Here is a 14,554-nt window from a genome sequence, read left to right as displayed (position 1 = left end):
TGGAAGGATCTGGTTTGGGTCCCAGGAATAGGGTGTCTTGGAAGGTTTATTTTAGCTGGTTCCTGTACAGACTTGTTTTAAAATAGAATGGGTTTGTTAATGTTCTTTTTATTGTAGAACTCTTACTAGCTGCCCTGTGTCCAAAACAAGTGATTGCATGCAACAGAAGTACAAACGAAAAAGACCCAATAATAGTTTTCCATATTTTGTTATTGAGTAGACGGACTCAGATTTCTTTTTTATGTTTTTTTTTTTAAATACTGTTTTCCAGAAAGTTATGTTGGTACTTTTTTTCTTTTTTTTTTTTTTTGGGTGGGGCAGTGAGGGTTAAGTGACTTGCCCAGGGTCACACAGCTAGTGTCAAGTGTCTGGGGTCAAATTTGAACTCAGGTCTTCCTGAATCTAGGGCCAGTGCTTTATCCACTGCGCCACCTAGCTGCCCCAGTATTTTTTTTTTTTTAAGTTAGGTCAGTCTTGTTTTCCAAAATGTTAAAAAGCATCACGTACTTCTGCATTAAATTTATGGTGTCAGCACAAAGGTGTGGAAAACGCATCCTGAGCCAGTTCAATTATGTGTGAATTTACACTTTTTTACTTTTTATGCAATCTGGTGAATAGATGAACTCACATTTAAAATTCTTTAAAAAGCACGTTTATTGTAACAAGAATTGTTAAAGATCAGCTTATGTTGCTTAAAAAAGAACAACACAATGTCTTCATATATTAAGCCTGCTATTAAAGTGATGATGTAGCCTTGGCACATGTTAGAAGAGGGCACCAGACTTTGGTAACAACGAACATCATCAAACTAAGGATCACCCATTACCCATATTATAGGAAAAAAAAGAATATTTATACTAAATATGTATACTAGTTCATACTGTCATTTCTCTTTACACTAATGATTCATTTTAGGAAATGGCGATGGTGTTTTGAAACTGATTAGTGAAAATGCAGGAGGATTAGGACAAGCACCACAACTGCCACGAAAAAAGGACAAGCGAGACTTCCCTGTAGGTATTCCATGCTGTTGTTGATCTGGATCAAGTAATATACTGGCAATGTGATTGAAATGTTTAATGTTATTAGCTAGTTCTTTCTTATTAACAATTAATATGTAAATATATAACATTTTTTGTGTCATACAATTTAGAATATTTAAAACATTTTCGTCCACAGAAACCAGCCATCAATGGTCTTCCACCAACCCCAAAAGTATTGGTAAGAAATATTTTAATATGAAATTGTTATATATTTGTTTAGTAACAGTACATTTTTATTCAGTATTGAATAACCTAATTAGAAAATAGTTATTGTATAAATGTAAAGTAGGATAATAGAATAGTGTTATTTATTTTTTTTTTTTTTTCAAAAGTGGTTTGGTTTTTGGGTTTTTTTTTTTTTTAGTGAGGCAATTGGGGTTAAGTGATTTCCCCAGGGTCACACAGCTAGTAATTGTCAAATGTCTGAGAGGCCATGTTTGAACTCAGGTCTTCCTGAATCCAGGGCTGGTGCTCTATATACTGCGCCACATTTGCTGAGTGACTCTGGGCAAGTCACTTTAACCTCTGTTTACCTCAGTTTCCTTATCTGTAAAATGGGAATAATAAATAGCACCTTGAGTTGTTTTGAGGATCAAATGAGATAATATTCATAAAGTACTTGGTAAACCTGATCATAAACACACCTAATGAGGCGCAACTACCTGATGTTTTCTTTGTTTGTTTGTTTTTTGGCAATGGGGGTTAAGTGGCTTGCCCATGGTCACACAGCTAGTAAGTGTCAAGTGTCTGAGGCCGGATTTGAACTCAGGTACTCCTGAATCCAGGGCCGGTGCTTTAACCACTGCGCCATCTAGCTGCCCCCTACCTGATGTTTTTTAATCTTGCCAATAGCAGTTTTGACTACAGGTCTCAAATCCTCAAAGAATTTGCCCTTGGATTGATGCCATCTGCCTATTTGTATGAATAGAACTTTTTCAAATTGTTTGTCAGGGAGTACCTTTAGTTTTTTACTAAAGGCCTAATATAAAATAAATATGTTAGAGGGGGTTCCACTATAAATATAATAAATATAACCTACAATAAAATATCTTATATTTTCACATTGAAGATAAATTAGGGGGCAGCTAGGTGGTGCAATGGATAGAGCACCAGCCCTGGAGTCAGGAGGACCTGAGTTCAAATCCGGCCTCAGACACTTAACACTTACTAGCTGTGTGACCCTGAGCAAGTCACTTAACCCCAATTGCCTTAAAAAAAAGATAAATTAGGAATCCATAAAAATCTGGGAAAGCAATAATTTAGTTTATGTCACAGTCATAGTTAAGCACAATCTAGATGCCCCAAAGGTAGAACATGGGCGGGAGGGAGGCTCCTTTGATTGAGGATCCCAAATTATAGCAGGGTTTTTTTCTAAAAAGATATGAGTTGACTGTATTGAAATAAGTAATCACCTTAATTTTTTTTTTAAGATGGGAGCATGTTTTTCAAAGGTTTTTGATGGTTGCCCTTTGAAGATAAATTGTGCAACATCCTGGATACATCCTGATACAAAAGGTAAAATTTCAGGATTTTTAAATTGTAAATTCGTAATAAAATACTAAGTGCAGTAGAATTAAGGTTTAATGCAGGTGGTTATCCAGTGATTTAAGTTTTCCCAGTTGTTCCAATCACCTTAAAAATAGGGCCTAGTATCTGAGAAGAAAGAAGATCCCACATACACTAAAATATTCATAGCAGCACTTAGTGGAAGCAACTAACTAGAGACCAAGTGGATGCTCATTGGTTTTAGAATATCTGAACAGATTGTATACATGAATGTGATAGATTATTACTGTTTTATAAGAAGAAATGAATTATGAAGACTTGAGAAATGCATGGGAAGACGTATGTGAACCAATGCAGAATGAAGTAGGCAGAACCAGGAAACCATCACAAATGATTACAACACTGCCAATAAAAAATGAAACTGTTCAGTGTATGTATAGACATGCCAGGCTGATTATTGAAAGAGAAGAAACATCAAAATCTCAGTCACAAGATTAGATCTTGTCTAAGAGGCATTTACTCATATTTTAAGAAGTAATCTAATAACCTCTGTAACTTCTTAGTGGCAGAACAGATAAGTTTTTTATGTAAGTACTTCCCTTGTTGGGTAGAGCAATTTGTTGTAGCTACATTTAGAGAATAAGGCAGTTGTTACAGTAGTTTTGAGAGAAGTGGGATGATATGAAACTTAAAAATTGAAACCATTTTTTAGATGTTATTTTGTTATATAATCTATAATTGGACTATAATAACTAACAAAAATAGTACTCCATTTCCTATAAGGAGCAATTTCACAACCCTACTTAGATGGAATTCATTTATAAAAATTTTCATCTCTCCCATTTAGATCAATATATTATTTTTGGAACTGAAGATGGTATTTACACATTGAATCTAAATGAACTACATGAGGCAACAATGGAACAGGTAATTAAGAATTTTCAAGTTAGAATTCCATTTTGTTGGGGGCAGCTAGATGGCGCAGTGGTTAAAGCACCAGCCCTGGATTCGGGAGTGCCTGAGTTCAAATCCGGCCTCAGACACTTAACACTTACTAGCTGTGTGACCCTGGGCAAGTCACTTAACCCCAATTGCCTCACCAAAAAAAAAAAAAAGAATTCCATTTTGTTAACGGGAAAAATCAGATAATTGTGTTTTATTCAAGCCTTAGACTTAATATCCTTGATATAATTCTCTCTTTTTTTTTTTTTGGTGGGGCAGTGAGGGTTACGTGACTTGCCCAGGGTCACACAGCTAGTAAGTGTCAAATATCTGAGGCCAGATTTGAACTCAGGTCCTCCTGAATCCAGGGCCGGTGCTTTATCCACTGCTCCATCTAGCTGCCCCCTTGATATAGTTCTCTAAAACATCGTCTTGTTTTATTAATCATCATAAAATATAGAATTTTTATGTTTGAGTCCAAACCTCTAATTTTATTGGTGTAAAATCTACCAGTTGAACTTCCCTCTTAACAGTTCAAATCAGTGACTTAAAGTGTTGAAGAGTTGCCTGGTCCCTGAGAAATTAAATAACTTGCCTGGGATCTCACAACCAGCATATATTAGAGGCAGGTCTTAAACCTAGATCTTCCTGACACCAAGGCTGGCTCTCTAACTGAATATTAATTTTGTTATTGTTATCAATTATTAGTAATAACAACTGACAATTATATAATGCTCTGAAGTCCATAAACTAATAGAAGCTGTTAGAAGGGGTATTTGGTATTATCTAGTCTAACATATTTTTAAAAGAATATTTTCTATGATATTTCCAACAAGTGCTCGTCCAGCCTCCACTTGAAAATTTGCAGTGATTGAAAATTCACTGCCTTCTAGTTCACATATGTTTAGCTCTGTTAGAGAGTTGATGTTTTGGGTTTTTTCCCCTTATATCCCACTTAATTCTACCTCTCAAATTTTCTTCTTTTGCTCCTAGATCTGAACTCAGAAGCAAAAGCCAAGCAACCAGATCCTTTTTCCATCTAGTAGCCCTTCACATGCTTGAAAGAAAGATTTCTCTTTTCACTTAAATTTTCTCTAATTCATGCTAGATTTTCTCAGTTCCTTCAGTAATCCTTACTTTCTCTTTACATGGCCAAGATGTCATTGGGCATGGGCTCTCCTCCAGTTATTCTTTTCTAGTCATGTAATGAACTCATCTTCTTTTTTCATACATTTCTTTGTTATCCTTTACTCCAGTTTTTCTTCATATTTCTTTATTTGTTATATCTTAGGGAGTCCATTCACACCCACCATGAGCCTATCTGTTGCCCTTTAGTTGAGCCTTGGTTTTCATGCTAGATTTAGAGCTGGGAAAGATACTAAATGTCCCTACCACTTCCATTTTTTAAGTAATTTTGATATATGCTTATTGGAAAAGGACAAATTTCAAGACAGTTTGCTCTACTATATAAAATTATGTGATATATTTGTTTTTATGATCACCACACAGTAAGCACAGTAGTTGTATCAGCTCTGTACCTTTGTCAATTGTTGGTTAAAATGTAGTTTTCTATATAGTATCTCTTGTGAAAGCCTGCCTATTCCCTTCTGATAATATATTGAGCATGCTTTCTATGTGAGAGTAGATTAGTTTTGGGGGTTTTTTGTTTGTTTGGTTGTTTGGGTTTTTTTGGTGAGGCAATTGGGGTTAAGTGACTTGCTCAGGGTCACACAGCTAGTAAGTGTTAAGTGTCTGAGGCCGGATTTGAACTCAGGTCCTCCTGAATCCAGGGCAGGTGCTCTATCCACTGCACCACATAGCTGCCCCAGGGTAGATTAATTTTAAAGATTCTATATAGGGAGAAGCTAGGTGGCACCCTGGCTTCAGGAGGACCTGAGTTCAAATCCAGTCTCAGACACTCGACACTTACTAGCTGTGTGACCCTGGGCAAGTCACTTAACCCTCATTGCCCCACCGTGCATCCCCCAACCCCCAAAAAAAGATTCTATGTAGATGAGAAAGTGTGTGTGTGTGTGTGTGTGCGTGCGTGCGTGCGTGTGTGTGGGGGGGGGGGGCTATTGATGTTCTCTTGGCTACCTTTGATTGGTATTAATAAAGATTTTTTTTTCTATGTCTCATTCAAATACCTTTGAGAATTTCTCAGTGCCTTCACAATTATGTTGCCTCCCAGCATAGGTCTTATCTGTGTGCCCTTGGTCTAATCCAGCTCCTTTCCCCATGTTTTTGTATTCTTTAGTGATATTTCTACTTCCTCCAGAAGCACATCTGGGACTATGATTTTTAATAGTCATGCTGGCTTCACTGTCTTTTTTGTTAAAAAATAATTTCAGATCTTTTCCATTGTTGCCCTCCTAGTTTCATTCTCAGATGTTCTCAAGGTGATTTTTCTTAGTTTCCTTTGCCATGGTTTCTTTGAAAGACTTTTTTTAAAAAATAGAAAAAAGTCAAGAAGGAAAGAAAATATCTTAGCCATATTTTAAGATATACAGAATTTGAATGGGAGAATTAAAAGTTCCTGTATATTGTCATATTATATTAAAATAATGGTGTTTTTTTCTATAGTTATTTCCACGGAAGTGTACCTGGCTGTATGTTATTAATAATACATTAATGTCATTATCAGGTATGTATACCGTAGTCTAACATAGATCAAAAAGTAAGCACGGTACATATTTAACTAATTTTATCTATACTACTTAAAACTAAATGCCATTTTGGATATATACCACCCAAAAGTCAGTGTTACCTTTTCTGTTTTCCTCACTCCCATCTCTTGATTCTCTATAGTAAACAAATCTAATAAGATGATTGTTTCATGGCCCCTAGAGTTTATACAGCCTCTTGCTTTCCAGTAGTATGGGTATTTTTTTCATCTATTTATACTACCAAATATAGATACCAACATAATTCAGCCTCATTAATTTCTACTTAACCAATTAGAACATCAGTTTACGTTTGTGAAAAGTCTGAATTACAGTGAATTTTCCAATAAATGTACATTATTACTCACATACAGTAACTTAAATTAAGTCAATAAGTATTGCCTAGTAGGGATTTTGCAGAAACCTATATTATAGAACAAATTACTGAATTAGTGTTTGTATTTTATATAAATAATTTCTAAAATGTAGGAACATACTTGAATTCAGATATTTCTCTGAAATTTAACCATTCTCCTAGCAAATATGCTTATATTCTTCATTTGTTTATAAGCTTCAACTGAAGTTACTGTGTGAATTTTTCAATGCTGAATTTTCTTCTTCTGAATTAATACATAAAATCAACACATAAAATTGCTTCTCTCAACCTGTTCTATTAATTTTCTTGGCCATTACTTGTAGCAATAATATTGGATCATCACATTTCTATAATGCTTTTAAGTTTTACAACAAACCTGCAACATAAATAGGACAATATTGTTATCTCTGTTTGATAGTTGAGGAAACCAAAGCTCAAGAGAGGTAAAATTACTTTTGGAAGGTTTCACAGCTAGTTAATGGGAGAATTTAAACTCATCTGGTGCCCTTTATTCTTTTTTTTTTTTTTTTTTTTTTTGCAGGGCAATGGGGGTTAAGTGACTTGCCCAGGGTCACACAGCTAGTAAGTGTTAAGTGTCTGAGGCCGGATTTGAACTCAGGTACTCCTGACTCCAGGGCCGGTGCTTTAACCACTGTGCCATCTAGCTGCCCCCGGTGCCCTTTATTCTTATACCACATTGTCTCAACAGCCCTTTTTAAAATAAGATATAAAAGCTTTGCATTGTTAATGTTTTGTGTTGCTAAAATAGCCTCAGAAAAACTGGTAGCATAGAAAAAATTCTCCATGCCTTTAAATGTTAATTATTTCTATAGTGATGTTCAAAGGAACTTCTAAAAGAGAGTCAAGTTAGCAAATTACTAGTTTTCTGTCCTATAGTTTTTGCCAAATGTATGTGTCTTGTAGGTGGGTTGGGGATATCTGAGCATATATTCTAAACAATTCAAAATACTTTGAAAAGATTTTCAGCTTGGGGGGAGGTGGAGAGAAAAAGAGTTGTATGAATAAGAGATACCCTGTACTAATCAACTTCAGGATTTCAAAGAACATAGAGAAAACTTCACATTAAGCTTATTTATATATGTGGTTTATTGAATTACTATACAAAGCACAATGGACATACTTAGAAGATGTGTTCACCAAGACTTGTACATTGCTGCACTGCCAAGCGCGGAGTGTCCTGTATTTGTCAGGAAGGTGAAATTGTTCATACAGCTGTTCAGTGTGTCATCTAGCCCACTGGATGTATGACCACTGAATCATTCACAGGTCTCATAGCCCTCACAGTTTTTAACTGAGTTAGACAAAGGGAGCTGAAATTTATTACAAATTCAACAATTTTTAGTAGGTCAGACAAGGCCAGATTTGTAGAATTTCTTTGGAGTCAGGGCCTATACTCGTGGATATTCATCAGTTATTCTAGCTGTCTCTTTCTGAATGTCCCCCCCTCCTCTAAGTAAAGGGAACTAACTAGAGTGTGTCACATTCACTCTCTAGTTCTATTAACTATAATTTTTATTTAATTTCTTTAATAGCCATTTAATGGCTTATCATGAATAAGAAACTGCAGGGTATCAAAAAAGATAGTCTAGTGGGGATTGGGGTTGGAAGACAGCACACACACAAATATGCCTACCTACAAATTTATGCAAGAATATAGAGGATGGGAGCTCAGGAAGGGCTTCTTGGATAAGATGGCATTTGAACTGGGTCCTTTAGGATGAGAAGGACAGGAGTAGGAAAGTACTGATATATACAAGGAACAAGAAGTTGGCTGCTCTATTTGGAGTTTATTTCATTTGGAGAACAGAAATGAGTCCAGAAAGGTTTGCAAAGTGCCGGCTTTCTTCGTCTTGAAAGCTAGACAACAGATATGAATTGTGGAGTGACAGAATCAAATCTGTATATACAGATTAATTGAAAATTAATATATCAGTGATATGGAGGATGGGTTGGGAGGAAGGAGGAGCTACGGATGGGGAGACCAATAGTGGATTAGAAGATATTAGAGCCCATTCTAAGGTGACAGTAGGACTAGAGAGGAAGAAATGGATTCTAGAGATTGCTGTTTCCTCATCTGTAAAATAAGAGGGTTGAACTAGATAACTTAAGGAACTTGAGTAGCTCATAATTCTAGGATCCTAAGTAATAATAAATAGTGCAAACACATGCATGCAGACATGCACTTAAGTTAATTAATGAGAGACAAGCATCAAAGATAATGTTGAGATTTTGAACATAGGTGGCTTGTTAAATGGTGGTGGCATTGATAGAAAGAAAGAGTCCAATTGGAAGGAAAATTAAAGTCTATTTTGGACATTTTGTGTTTGAGGTACAAGAGGGATATGTTGCTTGAAATGCACAAGCACAATTATGAATGTAGGTATGGAGCTCAGAGAGAGGCCAGCGTTTCATATGTAGATTTGGGAATCATAAGTGTAGTTGGTCCTGGGACCAGATGGAATTTCCAGGAAGGAAAGGATAGTAAAAAGAGCACAAGAGAACAAAACCTTGGGAAATAGTTAAGGAGTTATAAAGAGGAATAGGAACCAATAATGAGGCAGTCAGAGAGGTACAGTGAGAACCTGTATTTTTAGAAGAGTCAACTGAGGAGAATGTTAGATGCTACAAAAACATGGGTCAAGAAAGATAAAAACTAAGAAGAGACCATTAGATTTCCTAAAATCTTGAGAGTTGAAATGTACCTTGGAAGTCATCCAGAATTGTAGGTTATCATTTTTATCATCTCTTCATCTTTTTTTTTTAATAGGATTCAGATAGAAACAGTCCTTAGAATAAGTTGCTAGCCTCTTAAATTTAATGTTCTGGGGGCAGCTAGGTGGCACAGTGGATAGAGTACCAGCCTTGGATTCAGGGGGGACCTGAGTTCAAATCCTGCCATAGACACTTGATACTTACTAGCCGTGTGACCCTGGGCAAGTCACTTAACCCCAATTGCCCTGCCCTCCCCCCGCAAAAAAATTTAATGTTCTGTTATTGATTATTACACAAATGCTTAAAATATCTGCTTTTTGTAATGTAAAGTTGTCTTCCATAGGCTCACTGAAAGTATCCTCGGTATATCTCCAAGAATAGATAATACAACATGAATGCTATTTACCTTGTCTGTTTCCCACATGATTTTGATGTCCTTGGCTAGGTCTCTATATTTTAAAAGCTTTTCGGTCCATTTAGGAAGAAATTTGAGCATTTGATGTGACAACATCTATTTTTAAAATTCTTAAGTTTTTATGGATCAATATTAAAGTCAAATGATGCTGGTAATTATTATTCAAACTCTGTCTGACGGTATCAAAATGATAGTGTTACTGCCAAGTACTGGTGATATGCCTTAAAATTTTGATTTAGCACTCTACTAATTTCAGCCTGTTTTCATTTAGGTTTAATCCACTATATTAATTTAAATACCTGCCTGATGCCTACAATATAACTATCATAATATATGTGACAGTGAACAAGGAAAATATATTTTATTGGTTTTTCCATGTTATAGCAGGATAAGCATGATATAAATGTCACAGTGAAAAGAGTGTTGTCTTGCATTGTAATTGCATCACAAGGTGCTTTTATTAGTCTGTATTGAGCATCTTTTTCTTTTTTTTTCTTTCCTTTTTGACTATATCCCCAGTTGGTATAAATGATTATATCTGTTGTATGTACTTCCATAAATAATTAATTTTCTTTAAAGTAAGAATTTTAAAAGCAAAATCTGCTTTATACTACCAAGAAATACTTAATTTCTTATTGTAAAATATAATTTTGGCTACTGTTTGAAATTCTCTCAGAATAGTTTTAACTTTTTTTAAATTTCTGTTTTTTTATTTTGGCTTTTTGAACATTTCTGGACTCTTCATTTTTAGAAGGTAAATATTTATACTTTTACTTGAAAATTGCATTAACCTGCTATGAATGTCTATAACAAAAATAACGTGTTTCTCTTTTGTAGGGAAAACATTTCAACTGTATTCCCATAATCTAATAGCCTTGTTTGAACAAGCCAAAAAACCAGGATTAGCTGCCCATATTCAAACTCACAGGTTCCCAGACCGAATATTGCCAAGGTACAAAATGTGAATTCTGTTATTTTGAGAAATCATTATTTTTAAATGAACTCATTTGTAAACCAGGAAAAACTAAGAGGAATTCCATTCAAAATAACTATAAAATGTGATATATCTGAGAGTTAGCCTACCACCAAACAATAAAGATTTATCTAAATAATAAACATTAAGGGAAGTATTTAGTGTGACTGGTAAAGCTGAGCTAGTATATTTAAAATGATGAAGGTACCTAAATTAATTTATGCATTTTGTGTTGTACCACTTGAATTTTGGAATATATTACCAAATTCATTTAGTTTCTAGAACTAAACAAAACAATTAACGAAATTTATTTCAGTGAATAAAAGGTCTAGAGTCTTAAGGGAAATAGCAAGAAAAAATATGACTGAAAGGAACATAAAAAAGGTATATCAGACCTCAGATCATATTATGAAATCAGATCCGTGGAACAGACTAAGTCATAAGCAAAAGGCAGTGCAATTGAATGGTGTTCCACTGTTTGATAAATGCAGGAATATAAATTATTGAATTTATCTTTTGGACAAGAATTGCTAGGAAAAGTGAAAAGAAGTTTGGCAGAGATTAGACCTGGCGCCCTATGGCAGAATAAGTTCAGGAGGAACATGTGACCGGTATTCAAAAGATAGGAAAAGATTAAAAGAGAAGGAATGAAAGCAGCTACTTTTCACATCTGTGGGTAGACAAAGTTGGTTTGGGTTTTTGTTCTTTGCAAAGAATTCTTAAGCAAGGAATAGAGGCAATCTTAAAAGATCAAATAAATAACTTTGACTATATAAAAATAAAAAAGGTTTTGCAGGAGTGAAACCAGTATAGATAGAATTAGAAGAAGAATAGTAGAGGGAAAAACAATTTGCATCAGGCATTACCAAGAAAAGTCTGATACTGACACAGATATGTAATGTGTAGAGCTTGAGCCATTCCCCAATAGCTGAGAGGTCAGAGATAGTAATGTTTTCAAAAGAATTGCAAACTATAAATGACTGTTTTAAAACATGCTCCACGTCAGTACTAGAGAAATTAAAATGAAAACAAAGGAGGTTTCACCTCACACGTGGAAAATTAGCAAAGATGGGCTAAACATAATGGAGCAGTCAATGTTGGAGAGGTTATATTGAAAGACAAACTCATTCATATTCTGTTGGAATTGTGAATTGGCTCACATTTTAGTTATCAATTTGGAATATAGTACTTAAGTGACTTGGATCAAGCAATTATACTACTGGGCATATATCTCAAAGAAGTCAAAGATAAAAACAAAGGTTCACATATAAAATACCCTCTTTAGTAGCAAAATACAAGGAATGCTTATTGGGGCAGTGAGGTGGTGCAATAGATAGAGTGCAGGGCCTGAAGTCAGGAATAGTCATCGTCATCATCAGACACTTACTGTGTGACCTTGAGCAAGTCACTTAACCCTATTTGCTTTGGTTCATCATCTGCAAAATGAGCCAGAGAAGGAATTGGCAGGGGGCAGATCCAAGATGGCAGAGGAAAGGCATTAAGCTCACAGGGCTCCTGATACAACCACCCCAAAAATAGCAATAAAAGAACCCTTGGGAGAAGTAATTGGCAAACCACTCCAAGAAAACCCCAAAAGGGGTCATGATGAGCCTGAAATGACAGTATCAACAGTCTTTGGGGAAATGATTTTTTTAAACCTAAGATATGAGTAGGATGGAATATTATTTTACAGAGAGGCAAAAAGCAGAATATTGGATACAATGACAGATTGGGTCACTATATCAGATGTTTATGCTTAATTGTTTTCTTTATTTCAAAGGAGGATTCAGCCTGGTGTGAGGGTAGAAGGTTGTTCCAGAAGTGACTGATGTAAAGATAAAAAATAAATAAAACATTTTTAAAACCAAATTAATAAAAAGTATATTCTCCAATAATAATTAAAAGAAAACCAAGTTTGTGTGGATAGTGAAAATTCTCCATCTTAATTTTTAGAAGTAGGGTATAATATAATCTCTTATCATAGAGTACAGCAAAGTATTTTAAGAACTTTTTATAATTTCAGGAAGTTTGCCTTAACAACAAAGATTCCTGATACAAAAGGCTGTCACAAATGCTGCATAGGTAAGTAAGAGTAATATTTTTTTAAACTGGAGGATAAGGGTTTTAAAATAGTATTTTAAGGGCACAGCTAAGTGGTACAATGGATAAAGCACCAGCCCTGGATTCAGGAGGGCCTGAGTTCAAATCCGACCTCGGATATTTGACACTTACTAGCTGTGTGACCCTGGGCAAGTCACTTAATCCTCATTGTCCCAACAAAATAAAATAAAATAACTGTAGACAATATAAAATATTTGGGAGTCTACCTGATAAGAAAAACCCAGGAACTATATGAACAACTATAAACTTATTATTTTAAGAATGTTCCAGTGGGGCAGCTACGTGGCGCAGTGGATAAAGCACCAGCCCTGGATTCAGGAGTACCTGAGTTTGTGTAATTTAAGATTCTAAATGTGGATTCTAATCTGTTCCCCCAGTTTTTGGGGGAAACTGACTAAAATCACTGATAAAACGAGTTTAGGTTTTTAAGGGTTTATTGGAAAATAGAAAGAAAAAGATTGAGAAACAGAATTCCAACAGCCTGGCATTCCTATCTTTCCTCAAATTTCCTGTGAAGTCCTCTGTCGCCACCACTACCAAGTCAGGAACCCAAAAGTGCAAGAACTCTCTGCGCAGGCTCCCTCTCCTCCTTCCTGTCTCCTCCCAGAAAATAGGAGGCTCCTCAAGTTGATTGGCTGGTAGCCTTGATAGACAGAACCCATGAGCAAACGTCATTTCCTGACGCCAAGGAAAAGCCACAATGTCTCTGAGGCATTTTCCTCATGGTGGAGCTTTTCCACAGCAAGTCTCCAGTAGGTGGCATCATTCCAATCATTACAGTCCCCCCTTTTGTTCCTCAAGAAACAAAATGTTTCCTTGACGGAACAGTAAAAAGAATATAATAGCTGTTGCTAACTAATAATATGTGAACAACAATATAGAAAAGGAAGAGAGGAAAGTTTTATCCAGAGGGGCGATTTTTTTTTTTTGTCCTCATGAACCAATGCTTTGACATTAGTCTTGCAAAGGGAGGGCCTCTGCAGAGGGTACATGTTACAGATGATCTATATTATAACAGAAAGGAGATAGTAAAAACTAACAAAACAAAACAGTTCATATAGAGTCTCTGATTTCTCTTGTCTTCTTGAAGTGGTAAGATGTCATCAGGAGGAAGCTGGATTCTGGTCTGGAAAACTGGATTCTGGACTCTGGTCTGGAAAGCTGGATTCTCTTCTTTAATTGTCTGAATTGCTGCATTTTTACTAAACCTTAGCATAGCATTGTCAATGATCAAATTAATAAATTCCATTACAAGTTCAAATCCGGCCTCAGACACTTGACACTTACTAGCTGTGTGACCCTGGGCAAGTCACTTAACCCCCACTGCCCTACAAAAAAAAAAAAAAAAGAACGTTCCAAACAACGTTATAGAATTTTTAGGTTTTTGTGTTTTCTTTTTTGGTGACATCTCTGGGAGATCATAGTATAAAAAAATTTGAGGACCATTGCTTTAATGCTATTTTATATATATCATTCTAAAGGCATTTTACTGTATTTACTAAGGGCTTTCTTTTTATTGTGGTGTGGTTTGGTTTGGTTTGGTTACACTTTCCTTCATACGACCTGAATCAGTTGTCCTTGAAGGATAAGACAGACTCTCCTTTCTCCCCATTGCCAATTTCAGACTTTTTTGCACTACCAGCATCATTCCGTATCCTCTCCTCCTTTGAGATTCCCTCAATTTAAATCTCATCACTCAGTCCACATCAAGGTTAATGATATGTACTGGTATCTCCAGGATATTCTTGTTCCATTTCTCAATGAGTTCAATTGCCTGGCTCA

At 35.6% G+C, this 14,554-nt stretch overlaps 1 protein-coding gene across 3 annotated transcripts in view; it reads left to right on the top strand.

Moving 5' to 3' along the window:
• The window catches only part of MAP4K5 (mitogen-activated protein kinase kinase kinase kinase 5), a 199,401-nt gene that overhangs the window by 160,936 nt on the left and 23,911 nt on the right, over positions 1-14,554 (top strand). For all 3 annotated transcript variants that reach the window (XM_043985685.1, XM_043985683.1, XM_043985684.1), the window contains 8 exons: positions 916-1,013; positions 1,180-1,221; positions 2,474-2,558; positions 3,397-3,476; positions 6,075-6,135; positions 10,430-10,432; positions 10,516-10,630; positions 12,675-12,733. In XM_043985685.1, the coding sequence (XP_043841620.1) occupies positions 916-1,013; positions 1,180-1,221; positions 2,474-2,558; positions 3,397-3,476; positions 6,075-6,135; positions 10,430-10,432; positions 10,516-10,630; positions 12,675-12,733 (543 nt within the window). The remainder of the gene's footprint in view (positions 1-915; positions 1,014-1,179; positions 1,222-2,473; positions 2,559-3,396; positions 3,477-6,074; positions 6,136-10,429; positions 10,433-10,515; positions 10,631-12,674; positions 12,734-14,554) is intronic.

Source organism: Dromiciops gliroides, chromosome 2 (genome assembly GCF_019393635.1).
Source record: "Dromiciops gliroides isolate mDroGli1 chromosome 2, mDroGli1.pri, whole genome shotgun sequence".
NCBI lineage: Eukaryota > Metazoa > Chordata > Mammalia > Microbiotheria > Microbiotheriidae > Dromiciops > Dromiciops gliroides.
The sequence above is the reverse complement of the archived record's forward strand: the minus strand, read 5'-3'. Positions and strand labels throughout refer to the sequence as shown.